Source organism: Seriola dumerili, unplaced genomic scaffold (assembly GCF_002260705.1).
Source record: "Seriola dumerili isolate Sdu_G_001 unplaced genomic scaffold, Sdu_1.0 BDQW01000035.1, whole genome shotgun sequence".
In the NCBI taxonomy this organism is placed as follows: domain Eukaryota; kingdom Metazoa; phylum Chordata; class Actinopteri; order Carangiformes; family Carangidae; genus Seriola; species Seriola dumerili.
Genome location: NW_019174290.1, coordinates 815,782 through 835,114, shown reverse-complemented (window position 1 = coordinate 835,114; position 19,333 = coordinate 815,782). Strand labels below are relative to the sequence as shown.

Genomic DNA, 19,333 nt, shown 5'->3' with positions numbered 1-19,333 from the left:
GAAGTCATGTGACTTTTCTTCTTAAACCTGTCATCAGTTCAAAATCAAAGTCATGTTTAGAAACAATTCTGATAAATTAAAGTCATGAAGTCCCAGGCTGATGAAACAACGTGTTTTAGACGGAGGCCTCCAGGAGCCCACACCGAACATCAGGATTAATGAAAATAAAGCAGCTGCACTCACAGTTTCACTGGTGACGCCCTGAGCTTGGGCTGACAGGATGATAAAGTATTTAACTCTTAAGTTTCTTCTAATACTTCTAATTAGCTTCACCTCTAATTAGTTTTGACAAGAATTAAGATTCCCCTTTTAATGGTTAAGAAGGGTAATTGATTTTAAAGAGGTTTAGTGATCAGGTGCTTATTAAATAAATTTGCTTCAGGCTTGAGTCGTTCAAAATAAAAGTGGATGGTTTAAAGTTAACTTTGTGTTTTAATCTGTTTCCTCGTTGGAGCGTCAAAGTTTAGTCTTGACTTTGGAAATAATCTTAGATCTGAGTTCTGCAGCTTTCTGGTCATTTCAGTAGTGATGAAAACCATCACATGTGGTTGAAAGCTCCAGCTTCCTTTTGTTTGTATGTGTGAAACCTCCATGAGAATGTGTAAGATTCAATAGCGCCTATATGTTTGAACAAAAGACATTTACATTTAACTACACAGTTCTGCACTATTGACCTTCCATGTTAAACAAATAATAGATTACACTGTTATTGTGGATATTTCAAAAATACCACCTTAAATCCTGTCCTTCAGACAGTTTAGGCTCAACATAAATGTCCATGTCACCGGTTTCTGAGTCAAGCAGGTCTCACAGAGGATCACTGATGTCTGATGTTGGCTCGACCTAATGAGAGAAGCTGCAAAGTTACTTGGTTATGATGTGGAGTCAGAGAGGGGGCGGGCTAGGTGGGGGCTAGGTGGGGGCTGGGGGTTGTAGTAGGTTCTTGAAATTATGTCGATAATTAATTGTGCAAATTTGTTTCTATTAAATAAAAATAACACGTAGCTTATTGAAGAGCTCAATTAGCGTTAATTAATCCTGCTTCTAAATTGCGTAAGAAAAATACATCCAGGATTGGAGGACTCTCTCTTCTTCTCTGACATTATTTCTGATTCTTTCTAACCTCAGGGCTTTTTTTTCCCTTCACTCTTGGAGGTTAGGTCGCCATTGGACTCTCTCCTCTCCTCTCCTCTCCTCTCTCCTGTTTTTTTTTTTTTCCTACCTCCTCCTGAGAATTGGAAATGGGGGATGGAGACGGGGAATGTGGAAGGTGCTAAATTAGCTGGCTGATCCGCGCTCATTGCCGCATACACATCCCCCTATTACTGCGCCCCAGCGCCGCTTAATATTCCGGGCATGGCGGGCGCGTCTAGATAGCAGATTTATCAAATGGGAAAATGAATGTATGATGATCAGTTAAATTGAAAATCAGCGCCCCGGTGACAGGCCGCACTGACACCTCGGTAATTAGAAAGAAAAATGATGGCGTCCGAATGCATAATAGAGCAAAAACAATTTACGCTATCCCCCCACGCCGTAATGATCGCGCGTTCAAATTGAAAATTTCTCCCGGTTGAAATTGAATTCATAAAGTGTGATGCATGAGCGGCACGGACACAGCGGGAGGGCCTGCCCGGTCCAGGCTCGGCTTGATCGATTGGTCGTTTCTGTTGGTGCCACCAAAACATCCCCCCGCCCTCTCCCTCCCTCTCTCTCTCTCTCTCCCTCTCTCTCTCTCTCTCTCTCTCTCTCTCTCTCTCTCTCATCCTCACCCACTCAGAGTCCACTCAGTGTTTGTTTTATGTTGTAACCCCTTAACTTCTCTCTTAACTAGATAGATAGATAGATAGATAGATAGATATTTTACTTTGTATTAGCATGCAGGTTTTCTTTCTCTCCCACATTTGCAGAAATATAATGATTTTCCTTGTTTTGACAAGTACACTGCAGCTCAGTGTCATTAACTTACAACTCTGAGAAGTCATTTTAAAAAATGGAAATACCAAACGAAAGCTAATAGTCTGTTTCCAGAGTTTATGTACACCTGAAACGCAGCAGAGGGCCTGTCTGTTAAATTTCTACCAGGTCTGCTGTTTGGGGTAATTATTTCATTATTTCCAAAATAATTAAAGCTACTGACACATATTAACCCTATCCTTCTGCCTTCAATAGCAGGTCCAAATAAACTGTAACTGTAAAAGTTGGGCTGAGTAAATATTGTAATTTTACATTTACATGTTGGTTCTTCATTTGGCTCTTTAAAACTTCTACAGTCTGATTGATCAGTTATATCTCTTACAATTTGGGGGGCTATGTCAATAGGTTTTAGGCAATAACATTGTAGGCTACAACTATTTTTTTTTGTTTTTGTTTATTTATTTATTTATTTATTATTTTGAAGTGTGTTCATACTTGTATAACAAAGAGTCACTTTGGTTCAGTATGTCTCCACACACTCATCTCGCACAGCCTATAGATACAGGCCTTTGCTGGGGGGAGATCAAACCTATATTTTCTAATTAATCGCACTCTTGAAACTAACGGATTATAATAAAGCGTTACCCCCACCCCTCCAAAAAAAAAAAAAGAAAGAAAGAAAGAAGAAAAGTAGAAATTTCACACAGCGCACGCGGAATGAACGATTTAATGTGATTGTTTCGGTCGAAGGGGACGTTTCCTGAGGCCTTATGGGAAAATAATGTCCTTATGAATTAAATAATAGGGTTATTACTTTCATTGATTTTAGCTGTCTGGGAATTTAGTGTTCAGCTTCGGTCTTAACCCATCCTCCTCCTGCTGTTTTTCACTCTCGCTCCCTCCTCGTCCTCTTGTCTAATTATTTTCCTATAAGCCCCCCGCTTCCTACAGCGCAAATAGCAGAGTCACTGAGCGAAAATTATGTAAATATTATTAAAGGGACTCAGGCACGGAAATTCATTTTAGGTCGGCGCAGCAAAGTAAAGCTCTGTCCCTCGAATCCCCCTCAATTTATTTGCAAATAAAGGCGAGGTGACCGGGAGGGATCAGGGATATTTAGCCGGGCTGTCAACACGGCTCCTCCGCGCACTGGCTCGCCAGAATTAATGGTTTTAATAATTGGGATTTCAGTTTCCAGGGAATTGGTGGCGTTTACACTTCATAAGCTAAACACACTCCTTCCCAAACGGGCGCGCACGCACCTCCATCGAGTTCACGTGGGCACACACCTGCGCGTTGAAGAGAATTTGTCTTTTCTTATGTCCCTAAACATCTGTAATTCAGCCATTCTTCACTTTCTTCTGCTTGTGTGTGTGTGTGTGTGTGTGTGTGTGTCTGTGTGTGTGTGTGAGTTCAGCCAACAATTGGTCAAAAAATATTAATGCAAGCCTGGAACATCACTCGCCTCCTCTCGCCATCTTCCTCCCCTATATCTTTATCTGTCTCCCCCCGGGGGACTCGCAGTCCTATTAGAACAAATGACGAGGGGCCCAGGCGCTTTTGTAAAAAGGCGCAGGCAGGCGGGAGCGCGCCTGTCTTATTATGTGCGACACATGATCAATAGGGCGATAACGCAGCAACATCAATATAAGCGACAGAACAATGAGGGATATCATCGAACATCTATCTTAATATAGCCGACTACAAGGGCCGTCTGACAACCGCGGCAGCTCATGAAAATTCCGCCCCACGAATCTACCACCATCTCATCCTCCTCCTCCTCCTTCTCCTCCTCGCGCTCAATAGTCTATGCGCACTCACGCACACACGACGTGCACGCACGCACGCACGCACACATACACGGTGCAGCTGGCGCGGCTATTATTTTCCCATTTCAATTTGACACCCCTGCCTTTCATGCTAATTCTATTATTGTAGGAAGTTTATGTGATTCCATATCACTAGAAATCGGTAATGTCTAATAACCCTTTGGGCTGAAAGGAGGAAAAAAAAAACTGCCTCGAGACCCGCGGCAGCCAGTGGGAAAATAATTACTTTCATATCAAAACTCAGCAGGAGGCGCAGGGTCCTATAGCCCGCGGCCACTAACCTCATTCCAGCTCGGCCTTTCAAATGAATAAATTTGTTAAAGCAATAAATACAAACAGCCAGACGGACTTGAGCCCCAGCTCCGGCTCACTACACAGAGAAAAAGGGGGATTTATCAGCTGTAACACGACAAAACTCCAGCCGCCATGATCCAAGGTTCTGCCACACAGCAACCTCCCCTCTTTTCCCCCCTCAACAGGGCCCTGGAAAGACAGTGATTCAATTTAAACAATAACTTTATTTATCAAAATGTTTACATATAAATATCATTTTCTTGTTTTTACAATATCTGAGGATTTTTGTTGTGTGTAAGATGTTTATTGTAGCCTAGTTTCTGTTACAAGTTGGTCACCAAAAAAAGAGAAAAAGAACCTGCTTCTAAAGGTGTTTGGGCCTAAAGCCTGAATATGAGGACAGCCACGGCTTTTGGGGGCCATCTGGATTGATCACACATTATGATTAAAAAATAGATGAGAATTAAGTCTCCTGATTCCTGATATGTTTTAGAGTGTCTCAGCAGAGCTTTGGGAATGTTTGAATAGTCTGAGCGGTGTTCCTGGTCCTTTGTTTATGTTTGCTCCTTGCAAGTGTTAGTCCATATCGACATCCTCTCCATCTGTTCCGGGTGTTTCTTGACAGTCTGTGTTTGCCTTGAGACACTCGGAGAGGTCTGGAGACGCCCGCTCCTCTCTTGCATCCTCCTCTTTTGCACACAGCTCGGCAGCTTGGCAGCCATTGGCCGCTGCCTCCGTTTGAACTTTCAGACCCCTCTCGTCGCTACTGTCACTGGACTGTGTGGAGCTCAGCCTGGCCAGAGCTGTCTGAGGAGAAACAGGGAATCTTCCCTCACTGCAGTCACCACCACACTCCTCCATGTCTGTTCCATCCACTCTATTGCTAATGTGATTGTGGTGATGCTGCGTGTTATGCTCCATATGATCCGAGTTTAGAGGCTTAGTGACAAAGCTGGAGAGGTCAGAGGGAGCAGGACTCCCTTCGCTTGGCACACACCTCTGTCCCAGGCTGAGCCTGTTAATGTTGTCCTGACATGGTGTGGCCTTCAGGGCTGTTTGGGGCACTAGAAAGCCCAAGGGCTGATGGGTAATGGGGTAAAGCAAGAAGTGACCTTTACCCACCAGTGTCCTCTGACTGGGCAGCGAAGGGAAGTCCAGCTGAGATTTGCGTCGAGGCGTGGCGTCAGAGAGGAGGCTCTCCACACTGAAAGGGTTTCTTTTCTGCAGGGCAGAGGACCTCGGGCCTCCAGGGCTGGAGCTGTGCGTGCTGCCTGGAGAAACCTGCTCCGGTTCTCCTGTGGTTCTTTGGTTTTGGTGGTTTTGTAGTTGGCTGAAGTCGTGCCTCGTTTGGTCACAGCTGGATTCAGTTTGGTGTCCTCCTGCACCCTTTGTTGCTGGCAGTTCAATGTGGATAGTCCCGTTAATGTTTGTCGACTGCTGCTCGCTGTCAGTGAACTGGGAGACCCCGCTGTCGCTCTCTGAGCCTCCAGGTGTGTGGAAGCTTTCACCAGCGAGAAGTTTGTTCTGCGACTTCAGCAGCTTCCTCTCCTGTTTCCGTTTCTTCTTCTCTGCCCGCTCTCGCTCCCTGCGTGCGATCTCCTCGGGGTCCATGGGCTCGCCGCTGCACGTGGTCGGGTGGGAGTTGTGAGCAGGCCGCCCCGGACCTTTCTTTGTGTTCTCCTTTTTTCTCCATTTAGCACGTCGGTTTTGGAACCAGACCTGTGCACATGTACACACATAAACACACACACACACACACACACACACATGAAATACACATATACACAGGTGGAATATTGGCACATAAGATCAGTTTTGCTTGAGAGTATTGAGCCATTCTTCAATTTTGCTGTGACTATTTCTGACATGATCAGTCAATTAAGCAATTAGTTGATTGGCAGAATTGATTTTTAAAGTTTATCAGTCATTGAAGTCACGTAATGAGGAAAAGTGCCAGAGACGAGCTCGTTTTAGCTTCTCTAATAAGATGCTCTGCAGCTTTTCTCTGCTTTTATATCACAAGCAAATTCAAGACGTTTCAATATTTTCGGACTTATTACAGAGTAAATAGCAATATAAAAACAATGGATCAGTTAATGGACAATGAAAATAACTGGTAGCTGCAGCACCAGCTGGAACTACAGTTATCATATAAATTTGATGAAACGGATCACATCCTTTACATGAATTCAAAATAATATCCTTGCAATAAATAATAACTTTGTGAAGCCATTGATCATTTTTTGATAATGTATCAGAGATGAGTTGATTAAACTTTGGTTAATTTACTTTCGCTTTCATGGATTTTGATTTTAATGTGTTCCCAATATTTAGCCCCCGTTCACAAAGCTAACACATTAATTCATTGAAGGAGGCCAAAATGTAATTTATAGTAGTGTGTGTCTAAGACAGCCTCAGCCAACAACAGACCTCACACCTGCCATGACAAAACAGATAAATCAGTGTCAGAGTGGTTATCAGATCAGGAGGACTGAACCAGACTGGCAACAAATCCAAACAACTGCTGGAAAAAATCACAAAGCGCTGGTCCTCTGCCTCTGTCTGTCTGTTTACTGCGGCTTTAAACACCCAAAGACTACATTAGGTTAATAGGTCACAGCGGCGGACCAACAGATGCACAGATGTGCCGCTGTTAATTACCAATGAGTCTGTGTAATAGGCAACTCCGCCAATTACATTTAGTTGCACCCTAGCTAAATCAGCCATATCCTGCCTCCGTATATTCTTCTACACCCAGACCTCCGCTCACATGGGGCTTTAACAATCGCACGGTGAAATCCCCGGCTCTCCTCCCTCCACACCGAGCCAAGAGAGGGAGCTTCCCCCGCCTGAGAGCTCTCACTACCCGGCCTCTGGGCGCGCTCAGGGCCGCATGTTTGGCGCTGATAACGCCAGGAGTTTAGCATGCAGAAGTAGGATCCGCGAACATTGCATAATAAGGACGGGACACCAACATCATGTGCGACAATGGCGCTTCTTATGAATTGTTAATGTTGGTTATATCTTCCCCCCGCAAACCTGGTGATAAAGGAGCGTTAAGCAGCTTGAGGAAACAATAATCTGCGGTTTAGGAGCGAAAATCCCCAAACAACATACAGCGACGGCGACAGTGCTTCTGTCCCGCGTCTACTCCATCCAGCCATGCATGCAAGCAGTAAGTGGAGTACTTAGAAATACATGAATATACGTAGCCTAAAAACCACACTGAATATCATGCTATTACAAAGGCTACTTAACAAATAGGCTAACACATAGTCTACTACAGCCATTCATTTATTTTATTATTATTATTATTATTTATTATTATTATTTTATTATTAACATTATTATTATTTTACTATAATTATTATCAAAATAAATGAACCTCAAGGCGAAATTTGAAAGATGGGAGCGTCACCTTTAACAAAATTTACTTTGTTACTTCAAAGTAATGGCTCAAAATGACATGATTTTACTCTTGTAGCCTATATTGATAATAATAATTATTCTTCTATTAGTACAAACATGTTATTATTTTTATTGATGATAAAGACAAAATGTATAAAGTGATAGTAAAAAATCCTTTATTTATATTATTAATATCTGTTGAATTTGATCAATTTTGTTGTTATTACCATTATTATTATTATTAGCTATTATTATTATTATTATTGTTATTATTAAATATATAAATATATATGAATATATTATTTATATAAATATAAACATATTAAATCTACAATTATTTTAAACCTTTAACTGAACCCCCTAAAAGTAGCCTATATAGATTCTTTAAAATGATAAAAATTATGAATGAATTGTCAAATAATGAAAAAACTGAAGGATACTAGTTACCATATTCATCCCTTGGTTTGCTCAGTAAATAGCCTTGTTTTTATTAACCCATAAATCAATAGGTTGCCTCCATGCATAATTCAGAAGAGAACCTTTATTGATGCTTTGATAATTGACAAATAGCTATCTCAGTGTGGAGCAGGTCTTCATGGACCATCACAAAACAAGCGCCCCTCTGAATCATTCTTACAATGGAATATTTTGTGGATTTTGACGTGGGAGTGAGATTCAAATTTATTGAAATATCTGAACAATAATTTAAAAAATAAATTTGAGTGAAAAAGTCTGAACTCTAACTAAAAACGAATAATTAGTGCTTTTCAATATGTGACTCATTTCTTTGTGTCTTTACCTGAACCCTCGACTCCACGAGATCAAGCCTGAGCGCGAGCGCCTCCCGCATGAACACATCTGGATAGTGACTCTCGTTGAAAGCCTTCTCGAGCTCCTCCAGCTGCCACCCGGTGAAATTCGTCCTCGTTCGTCTCCGTTTACAACCGGGACTGTCCTTATCCGGGTCCCCAGAATCTGCAGTGGTCGACGCGTGTGTTTGTACATGTGTATGTGTGTGTGTATGTGTGTGTGTCCGTGTGTGTATGTGTGTGTGTGTAAGTGAGAGAGGAGAGAGATGGGTTCATACTACAGGACCGTCATGGCAGAATTGGCTTGTAAAGCAGCAGTTTAGTGTAAAACTCGGCGCTGTCACACTTTTCTTTTTAAGTATTTTGTTGTTCGTGAACTCTGACAAATCCCGCCACAAAATCTGAACCTTTACAAAACACATCTTTCTGCTGATATCTGACTGCCTTCCTTATAACCGGCAAAAATCAGGTTTGACCATTAAATACGCAAGAATCAGCAGCTCAACATCAATTTCCTCTATATAAATGACAAGTTGTTACTTTTATTTTGGCGTCCAGTTCCGCTTCTAAAATAAAATGATTATCAATTCGTCTACTCACATAAACTTTTCTTTTTTAAATTCACCAAGCTCCAAAACTTTTAAACAGCATGGTTTTCTCGGCAGACTCACTTTCTCCTTTAAAATCTGCCCTCACTGGTTAAAAATGTGTCATTTACCCTCACATGCCAATTTATTTGGCCATAAACAAGCTACTTACATTTATTACTCTTCCTGCTACACAGCATTGTCTCCACATAGGTCTATAAATGAGACACGAGACAGAGAGAGCCAGGCCTACCTGAGAGTTTGAACTGCTGGCTGTCGGGCGACAGGAGCGGGTTGGAGCCGACCACCGAGGCCGAGCAGGAGCCGTTAAGTAATCCGTCTATAGAGAAGGGCACGGCGGCCGCGGACTGCAGCTGGTGTCCGCTGGCGAGCTCGTAGACGTGCTGGTGATGATGGTGGTGGTGGTGATGGGAGCCGAGCGGGTACGGGAAGCCCACCAGCCCGCCCAAGGAGCCTCCGAACTGGGCGTGAGGATGCTCGAGTACCCGACTGTCCATGCTCGCCCGGGCTGCGGCGGGGCCGAAGTGAAGATGCAGAGGGAGGCAGTGTGGCTGAACATGCAGTCAGAAAAAGTCAGGGAGAGGAAGGAGAGGACGAGGAGGAGGAAGTGAAGGCAGCAGGGGGAGAGAAGGGAACCCAGGCAGACGGCCGTCTCCCGCGGCCACGGCAGTCTACGGTGTGTACAGCGGAGCGGCGGAGACCGGGCTGTACGAGGTATTTCACGTTTACGGTCCAGCCGAGATGTCAACCCTGCTCTTTCTCTCCGCGAGCCAGCTCATTAGGGCTCCTCCATCTGCTCGCGGGACCAATAAGAAACGTTAATCGCTCCGTGACGTCAGCGGCGCGGTTAATGGGGTAGGCTAACGGAAGGCACGAGGAAAACAGAAAGAGAGAGAGAGAGAGAGAGAGAGATAGATAGATAGAGAGAGAGTTTTCTTTCTTTCCGGATCGATCGCTAATTACACCTGGCGCGGTCCTTTAATTCAACCCTGTCAAAACAATGAGGACGAGGCAAAGCTGCCGCGTGGAACTAGCTAAGTGATTGATAGGCCGACTCCATTAAATCCTCAGGAATATAATGTTTTATAGAAAAAAACTACTTTCTGATTTCAGCAACATTAATAAAGGGTTTGAAAACTGCCATTAATGTCTAGTCTTTTATCTGGCACCTGAATTTTGAATGATTGATTGATTGATATGGATTTATTAATGGTTAATAAATAATTTGTTATAGATCACCTATTAGCTATTAATGAGCTAATACAACTTTTGGGTTGCCAGATTGTGGAAAATCCTCCTCCAGCCATTGATTGGTTACTTAACAGGCCTTCCAGGCACAGGCCCAGGGGCCCAAGGAGCTGGGGGCCCCTGGTCTTCACCTGTAAAATATTCCAGAAATACAGACAAAATGAGACACAAAACAACCACAAAGGGATGCAAAACATCTACAGAGAGACGCCAACTGACCACAGAAAGACACAAAACTACCACAGAGACACAAAATGAGCACAAAGAGACACAAAATGACCACAAAGAGATGCAAAACATCTACAGGGTGATGCAAAATGTCCACAAAGCGATGCCAACCAACCACAAAAACACAGAAAAACTAGCACAGGGATGCAAAATGACCAAAAAGAGACACAAAACATCTAGAGAGAGATGCAAAACGTCCTCAAAGAGTCACAAATGACAACAAATGACATGGCATGATCTGTGGTAATTTTATGTGTCTTTCAGTCTGGGTGTCCAAGGAGGGGTGAGGGGCCTTTTACATGTGCTGAGGGGCCCATTGTGTCATAATCAATCCATGCCTCCAGCTTGACACTTTGCTCGTCTTTTTAGATCTGTACTTCATTAAGGAGACATCTCTCATGGACTGTTTGACCACCTATCTTCCGAAAAAGAGCTGCACGACATCTGGACCAAATTCCGTGTGTGTGTGTGTGTATATATATATATATATATATATATATATATATATATGTACTTTTTAAACTTTTACAACTGCAGACTTCATGGATTGCAGAACATCTTATTCATGGTTTATTCACATTTATAATTGCAGGGGACTGTTACTGAACAGAAACACAGTCACGTTATTACCAAAACATTTAAACTTACACTGATGCAAGATAGGTATTATTCAAACAAGACAGAGTGAACTCCTTCATTTAAAAATGTCAAACATCTACATTTCACATTTATTACATTATTCACTCTAGCTTTGTATTATTTTCAGTTTTGCACACAGGTCGACAGCTACGGTCAAACTCTGTGTTATAAGTTCATAAACGATGATATCATAAGTCTGCAGGTGTAAATGTTCATGAGCAGTTTAGCAGCAGAAAATAAGTGGTCAAAAAAATGGTGATGAAGGAGGATTTTTCACAACCTGGCAACCCAAAAGTTATTATTAATGGCTTATAACTGAACAATAAGGCATAAGTAGATGATGGAGCTATTATCCATTAATAAAGCAATTAATAACAACTTATAAACCCTTTTATAAATAGTCCCACCTTTCCTTTCTTCTTGTCTCCCTCACGTGTGTGTGTGTGTGTGTGTGTGTGTGTGTGTGTGTGTGTGTGGTGTGTGTGTGTGTGTGTGTGTGTGCGTGCACTGCAGCATCGTGTGTGTAAGTGTTTTACAGGGGCATTCAGGGCCAGATTGATCCAATAACAGCGCCTTTATCATTCCCCCTTTTCCTGAGCTGTCACATCGCATTTTAAACTACAAGCCTCTCTCCATCTCCCAGGCACCCCCCCCCCAACCCCTCCACACACACACACACACACACACACACACACACACACACACAAAAACGCTCCATATCCAAGGTGTTAGTCGTCCTACCAAAGCTAAACTCTGCATCATTACTTCGATTTTTCACCTGAACAGCTTACATCAATGTTTAGTTGTAAAGTGGGTTGTAGCCTACATGATGAGATGTTTCAAGAATTCAATACTCACACATAGAGAGTCCAGTCAACCTTAACGGTGCGTGTGGCGTTATAGGACAAAACTGGGTGTCTTGTTACATGAATTTAGCCATGAGGCTTTTACCCTGGAGTCTTCTATTTGGGCAGGAGTTGTTTCAAGCCTCTACATTTTTGCTTTTTATGAAAAATAAACAAATAAATAAAATAAAATAAGAGCAACTTGCAGTAGGTTCTTATGCCATGGCATTGAATAGCCTTTCAAGTGTGAATTCATATTAATAATATATCACTTTTCCACACACACAAATGGGGTTTACCTCGTTATCTTCGAATTGTAGATGTTCAAATTAAAAAAAAAAAAATTCCTGAGAGCTTTAAGGATTTCTTGTTCATATTGGCTTAAAAGTTGCATTTCAGTGTTCATCCCTGATCTTTTAAACAGTAGCAATGACAAACTGATTGATTGATTGATTGATTGAATCCACACCCACTTCACTAATTGTTTGAAGCAGTTTTTAAATTGTATCCACTAGTTATGGTGTTTTCATAAAATGATAAATGAAATATTAACAAATAAAAGAACAAGGACATAGTCACAATGAATGATAAAAGTGTTATCAACACAAAGATGATTTATATCAGATACATTTGCTATGATTCTAAGCATTTAAATGAACTATTTATGTCCATGTTTATACATTAATACTCTGTATGTATAAAACGGCATGACAACAATTCACTTACTACCTAAGAACTGATTCATTCTACACTTACATTATGTCTTTCAATCATTGCATCAAACTTAGAATTCATGCATTATAAGAACTCAGTCTGCAGGTACAGTTAACGCCACACAGCAGCTTTGGTTGAGGTTTGATTTGCAAACAAGAAAACTCGTGCGTCAGAGAATTTCAGTCAGGTCAATTTTAACTTCCATTTCAAAATACTGCCTGTTTTAGATGTTGAGATGGCTGTGTCCTGTTGAACCTGATCCAATTTTAAAATGATTATCACCAGGGGCCAAATTATGTCAAACTTGAAATGTCGTGCAATGAACCCAGCGCATTTGAGTGGATGTACTTTACAGAACAGATATTGCATGAAGATACCTGCTCTTCAGTGAATCCTCTGTCATGTGTCTGATTGGGTGTCTGGATGTTATGTGAGTAGCCGGGTCTTTTCTTTTAGTGGCACTTGAGGTTTGAACTCTGTGTTGTCTCTCTAAGCATCGTCTTGCCATCCAAGACGTGGAAGCGTGGATCCTCCTGGAACATTTTCCTAATCTTTGGAGTCAGCAGGCTCAGGTGGTATGAAGTCACCCTCCATTATTGTTTAGGAAAACTTGGAACAGACTTCCTGTCTTGCTTGCAGGTTAGAACAAGCATGAAAATGAACCTTTTTTCCTGTTCTCCTGACTCCTAATATAGACGCATAAATAAAAAGTATTCTCCATAATTATCTCCGCAAAACGGCACAAAATCACACCTCACCGCAAACAAGGCCAATTAGAGGAACCATTATTGATGACATTGAATAATTTGGGTCAAAGTATTTGGATTTTTTAAAAAAAATTATGAATCACAAAAAAATAAGCTGTTATCATAAATTAACTTTTTTAGATTAACATTTAGGTAGAAAACACAAATCACTGCTTCTTCAAAATAGAAAAAGCTTAGCTTAATAAAATGTCACCATTAAATGTCTCTATATACATTTACAGAAAAAAACACTTGACTAGCAAACTAACATGCTGTATATCATTAGTAGCCATGCATTTTTTTAATTAAAGGGGATATTGACTTCACCAGGACTAATTATACTTCTCTGGGCTGCACATAGGCGGATGATGATGGGGTTGCTCAGATACTCGGATACAGGCTGTTTTATACTTGTATGCAGCACATGCACATTTGTTGTCTTCTCCATTTCAAACCCGCCTCCCAACAGGGGGTTGAATCAACCAATCGACTTGCCTGATGCTCAGGTCCGCACGACACGTAACGTCCTTCCCTTTATAGGTTGAAAGAGAGGCAGATTTCCAGAATAAGAGTCCAGCTCTGTGAGGTATAGGCACAGCGGAGCTTTGAGGTGACGTTTAATGCTTTTCATGCTCATAATGACGATGCTAATTTTTTTTAATAATTAGTGGTTATTATAATTAGTGGTCGCTAATCACCAGAGTTATTATAATTCATCCTATGGGAGGACATAAATTTCATGGCAGTATATAAAACGGTTGTCATGACATTTCACTCAAAAGCAGAAATGTCAGCCTCATGGTGGCGCTAGAGGAAAAGTCAGGGAATCACCAAAGTCAGTTGAATTCATCTTGTGGAGACGATGGATGTCTGTAGAACATTTTGAGCCAATTCATGCAGCAGATTTTTAAATATTTGAGTCTGGACCGAAGCGGTGGACTGACTGACGACTGACTGACTGATGTTGCCATCCTAGTAGAGCTACACTGAAAGAATTTCTATGCTGTAAAATCAAATTGAAATTAAATTTGTTTGTCTCTCTTCCAGGAAATGAGTTTAAAACTTGCATCTGTTTGGTTTTTTTCAGGGTTTTACTCATTAAAAACCATGGACACTGATCCATTCCCAATGACCAACTAAGCCATTTTAGTAAAAGAATAGATGAGGAAAATTTGGTGCGTGTCTAGTGCAGGTTAAAAACTGAGAAGATAAATGCAATTACAATTTCAAGTTATCCTGTTGAGTTAAGGGTCTTGTCTAATGCGGGGGAAATGGTGCTCAAATTGAAGTGTGCATCGGAAAATGAAAGGTTTTGAAATTTACAATCATGGCAGAGGCCAGAAGCAACTGAGTGTCCAGGTGGACATCTTTGGGGGGGGGGGGGGTGGAGGGAGAGGGAGAGAGAGAGAGAGAGAGAGAGAGAAAGATTATACATATAAATTGTAAATGGTGTCGCAGAGGCCAGATCTTGCCCGAGGCGGTGACTGCTTCATTTTGTGTTAAATTTCTTGACAGAAAGCCACCCGCGTGCTGGTGAATACTGAATGGTAATCAGAGCTGGTTGAATAAGTGCCTCCCCCTCCCTCTTCCATTACTGTGAATTAATTCGACTTTATTTATCCAATTTCTGGAGCTGACAGAATGTTAATTTGAGTTGAGATTTCTCTCTGCTGTTCTGCCTGTGACCCGTAGCCCTGGGATTGGCGTGTTGTAATAACCTGAATCTTTCACCAGAAGCTCCGATAATTGTTACCTTATTAGCATGTAAATTGTTTAATTAATATTATTATGAAGAACCATATAATCCCTCCGTTACTTGACCCTGAGTCCACACACGAGCAGGCTTTCTGCATTTCAATGTCTAGTTTTTAAATGGACTCTTTAATGTTGGCTGGTCGTCGGGCTGTTATAAACCCCCTTTCCTCAATCTTAGTGCAACTTTAAACGGCTTGAGAGGCGCTTTTGATGTCGCCCCGTCTCTATCTCTCTCTTTTGCTCTCTCTATTCCCTTTTTATTTCTTTGCTGCTTTTTCTGATGTGTATTTATTTTCCTGCTGCCATTTTTGAACATCAAAATCCAACGCCTTCTTGTCATTTGCTTATAAAAGCTTTTTCTTTTTTTTTCTTTTTTTCTAAAGCCCCCCTCCCTGTACTTTCCCAGTGGCTGTGCGAGCCAAACACATGCAGTGCTCAATGAAAAGCAGCCCTTGACATGAGGTCCTAAGAGACCGCAGCATTTAAATTCGCCTTTCTTCCTTCCTCCTCCTTTTTTGCTGGGCACGAGTGACATTGTCAGATGCTAGCTTTAATTAACTTGATAATAAGATGGGCGACTCACATACAGGCCAGGGTTCGGCTTGCCTTGCCTCCAGCCCCCCCACCCCCACCCCCTTCCCTCTCTCCCCTGTCTCTGTGCAGGCAACACAACCAAACCCACACTTCAGGAAGACAAGGCAAAAAAAAAAAAAAACCCAAAAAACAAATACAAAATATTGGTCCCTACTGAGGTGACTGCTTCTAAGCTGTCATCTAAGCCTATGCTGAAGAAAACCATTTGAATTTATTTTAATTTGGTCAAGACACATGACAGAAACCCTGTGGAGTTACAGGGAATCCCCAAATAAAGAGCAGATCACTTTTCTGAGCTGATGTCTGAATGAAGTCAGGTATTTTATGGGTCTATAACTGAACCATGTTCATGTTGATACTGTACAAAACATGATAACATACAACATCCAGTAGGCACTATTTGTGTCTTATTCCATAAGATATCTATAATTAACATCTGGTCTAAATCGACTGTTCCTATTGTTCTTGACTAAGACGCTGAATTCTCACTGTTTTTAGACCAAAAGACCGAAGTACAAAAAGAACATATTCATGTCTGTATATTCAAGCACTATGTTCACAATTCTGCCACACACAGTAAAACAAATCCCTGAGCATCCAGTCGTTTTCTCATACGCTTCCTTTTTTAGCCTCGGCTGTCAGCCCGTAACTTCCCTGGTTGCAGTAACCTGTGGCCACGCAACCCTCTACAGAGAGGCCTTTCAGAAAATGTAAAAACAAAGTTTGCTATACTAAATGTGTGTAATTATTTCAGTGAGTTAAAAAGTCTTGATGTCCATAACTTATTTGCGATGTGTTCCAAATACCATGAAACCCCCACGCCATGCAACCCGAACCATCTTTGCAACAAGCATCACAGCCTAATTGTTACCTCTCTTCCTTGATCATTTTGGGATTTGAGTTAATTTTATCATTGGGTTGGTTTTTCCTTGACATCATCCACTACGAAGCTAAAGTGGGACATAAACTTACACATGCCTTTCAACAGGCTGTGATTTTAGTCCCCAACTGTACATGGCAGGGGTCTTTTAACAAAGGAAGGACGCTAATGCTTCATTCTACCAATTAATAATTACAATTAATAGCCAACCATGCAGCGTCAAGACTGGGAATCTCTTGACTGCCTCGTTAGAAAAATGATCTGTTGAAACAGCCACTGAGTCATGGAGATGGCCAGACTCAGTTTTCATAGATGTTTGGTACAAGTTTGAGATCAACTGCTGCTGGACTCTTTGTCGGCCACTAGACGGCGCCATCATGTGCTTGAAAGGTGACTCGGAGACTTTCAGGTGGCAACCGAACTAACAAAATTATTCATCGCGTCTTTCCTGCGTAATGTCTTTAGGTTTATGGCTCTAAGGATGATGATGTCTGTCTGTCCGTCTGTTCTCTAATGATTTTTGGGATCTCCGGCCTCATGGTGGCGCTAGAGACATTTTTGGGTCTATATAAAATGTCACAGCTACCGGATGAGTTGTAATGTCATCGAGCACAAACATGTTCGAACTAAAATAACTAACAGTGTTAGCTAAACTTTTAATTAAGCGCTATCCTTAGGTCAAAACTTAAATTTGTCCAATGTCATTGTGTGCATGTTAGCAAGCTGATGTTAGCATTTAGCTCAAATCACTGGCTGTGGACTGTTCCTGGTGTTGATTTTTGCTCAAAAGCACCTCAACAGTGGGCACTAAGGGAAGGGTGAGCTTTAGTCTTTTACTTCCTCACCCATTTTTCCTGTAAGTCCAAAAGCCTTCCAATCACAACCCCCTCTCTCTTGCATTGAAAGACCCCCACTGCTGACAGATTACATATATGTCTAAGCACTCGATGCTACACTTGTGACCAACCGTTTAGCAAATACGCTTTCAAAATAAATACGTTCTTTCTATTTCAGTGTCTGACCAAGATCAATTTGAGACATGGTTTGGGAAAAGAGAGTATAAGGTTTAGTTTGTGATTTATTTGATTATGATATTTATTTTAAGCTAATTCCAGACTTCATTTCAGGTTTCTCCTTAGGCAAGACTGCATGTGTGTGTCCAGAAAAAGTTCAATCTAGACAGGAACAAGCAACAATGATACTCTACTTTACCTGAGGTCACTGCCCTGCGAGGATACATGCACTCAACAGGGAAATTTAGGTCCTTGAGTTACATTCACAGTGCCATATGGACATGGAAACACCATGCCTGAACATTCAGAAGAATCTCCCCGAGCGCCCACGAAACCTCAGTTTTTCTTTTTCTTTTTTTTTTTTCTTTAAATAAAACTATGATCATGTAGGTTACTGCTCAGAACAAGAATCTCTTTTGAACCACAAAACTCACAATCTGCCTCTTGAGAGGTGGAATCAAGTCATATTTATTTTTTAATTAGCAAACTAAGGTGAAGCAGTGGAGAGTTAATTACTCCATTACTGAGTGCAAGTTAATTTTTAACCATCTGAAATGAAGTCAGTCATTATTTAGTCGATTGGTTGATAATTAAGAGTCTAATCTAAATTAATTGTTGGGAGGCTGGTTTTTGATCCTGCCGTGCGCTTTGTTCAGCCTTAAACTGGGAAACTAGATGCGATTCCAATTAAAAGTGAAGGGCTTTAATGTATTGATGTTTTGGTTTTTTCCACAAATCTTTTTCCTGACACATAATGGAAGCTTTGATAATTTAGAGCAGGAAAGAACCATTTCCAGGCAAGTGCGTTTTAGCTCTTTCTCTCCATGCAATTAAAAACTTTTCCTCCATCTCATTATGAGCATAATTGTGCCTCTGACAGAATATTTGGAGGGAAATGCAAGTAGCGACTGAGTTGAAAGTTCGTTTCTTTCATTCACCTCCTGCTTGATAGATTAAACACGATGCCTTTTAAAAATCTGTCTCCCTGTGTGTGTATGTTCATATATATATATATATATATATATATACGTATATGTATATATATATATACTTTTAAAATGAATGTAACCAAAGCCAAACTTCCTCTGGAGCAATAATTCCATTTCAATTAAAACTGACTTATCACCTTTTCCTAAAACGTGCTTAATATGCCAAAAATTTTCAATGCTTGAAAGAGTCCAAAATGCCATTTTAATTGTTATCAGTGAGTCGGATCTCTCTCTCCCCCTTCCTCTCCCTGTCTTTCTCTTTTTCCTCTGCCAAGCCCCCCTTTTTCCTTGGCTGTCTTGGCACAAGCCGCACGGAAATAGACCTAATTAACCCCCCTACCCCGCAGGGAAATCCGCTATGCAAATTAACATTTTCAAAATATAGTAATGATATAATTTGAGAAATGGTGATGCCAATTTTCTATGCACTGCCTTAAAGTATTTGCATATACATTTTAGTGGCCCGATCGATGCTTTCCTCCACATCTCCTGGTCATCTGGAGTGTGTGTGTGTGTGTGTGTGTGTGTGTGGAGGGGAGGAGGGGAGGAGGGGAGGAGGAAGGGGGTGTTGAAACAAATGCCCAGATCTGATGGGCATATAGAGGAAGAATGGATCAGCCTATTTGGCCACTGGCTGGCTACTGGAGCCCAACAAAACCATCTGCTAGGAGAGAAACGGTGGAGGGGTGGAAGGAAGGAGGAGAAAATCACCTCCCTCCCTCCCGCCCTCCCTCCCTCCTTTCCCCCCAAAGAGCTCAGCTTAAAGCCGCTCTGTAAACGAGGAAAGATGTTTTAATTAGGAAGCAAGTTCATGCAC

At 41.5% G+C, this 19,333-nt stretch overlaps 1 protein-coding gene across 1 annotated transcript; it reads right to left on the bottom strand.

The window, feature by feature from the left end:
• Positions 1-4,320: 4,320 nt before the first annotated feature.
• On the bottom strand, positions 4,321-9,526 carry LOC111216606 (homeobox protein unc-4 homolog). The gene is made up of 3 exons (XM_022738181.1): positions 9,098-9,526; positions 8,248-8,423; positions 4,321-5,759 (listed from the first exon to the last, which is right to left on the bottom strand). Exons 1-3 carry the CDS (start codon positions 9,360-9,362, stop codon positions 4,617-4,619), a joined length of 1,584 nt encoding a protein of 527 aa, XP_022593902.1. The 5' UTR covers positions 9,363-9,526; the 3' UTR covers positions 4,321-4,616.
• Positions 9,527-19,333: the final 9,807 nt, after the last annotated feature.

Coding starts and splice junctions, on each gene's coding strand:
- LOC111216606 (XM_022738181.1), bottom strand. CDS start 9,362: ATGGACAGTCGGGTACTCGAGCATCCTCACGCCCAGTTCGGAGGCTCC. Junction 8,424..9,097: donor CCAGCAGTTCAAACTCTCAG/GTAGGCCTGGCT, acceptor CGACCACTGCAG/ATTCTGGGGACCCGGATAAG. Junction 5,760..8,247: donor TCGTGGAGTCGAGGGTTCAG/GTAAAGACACAA, acceptor ACATGTGCACAG/GTCTGGTTCCAAAACCGACG.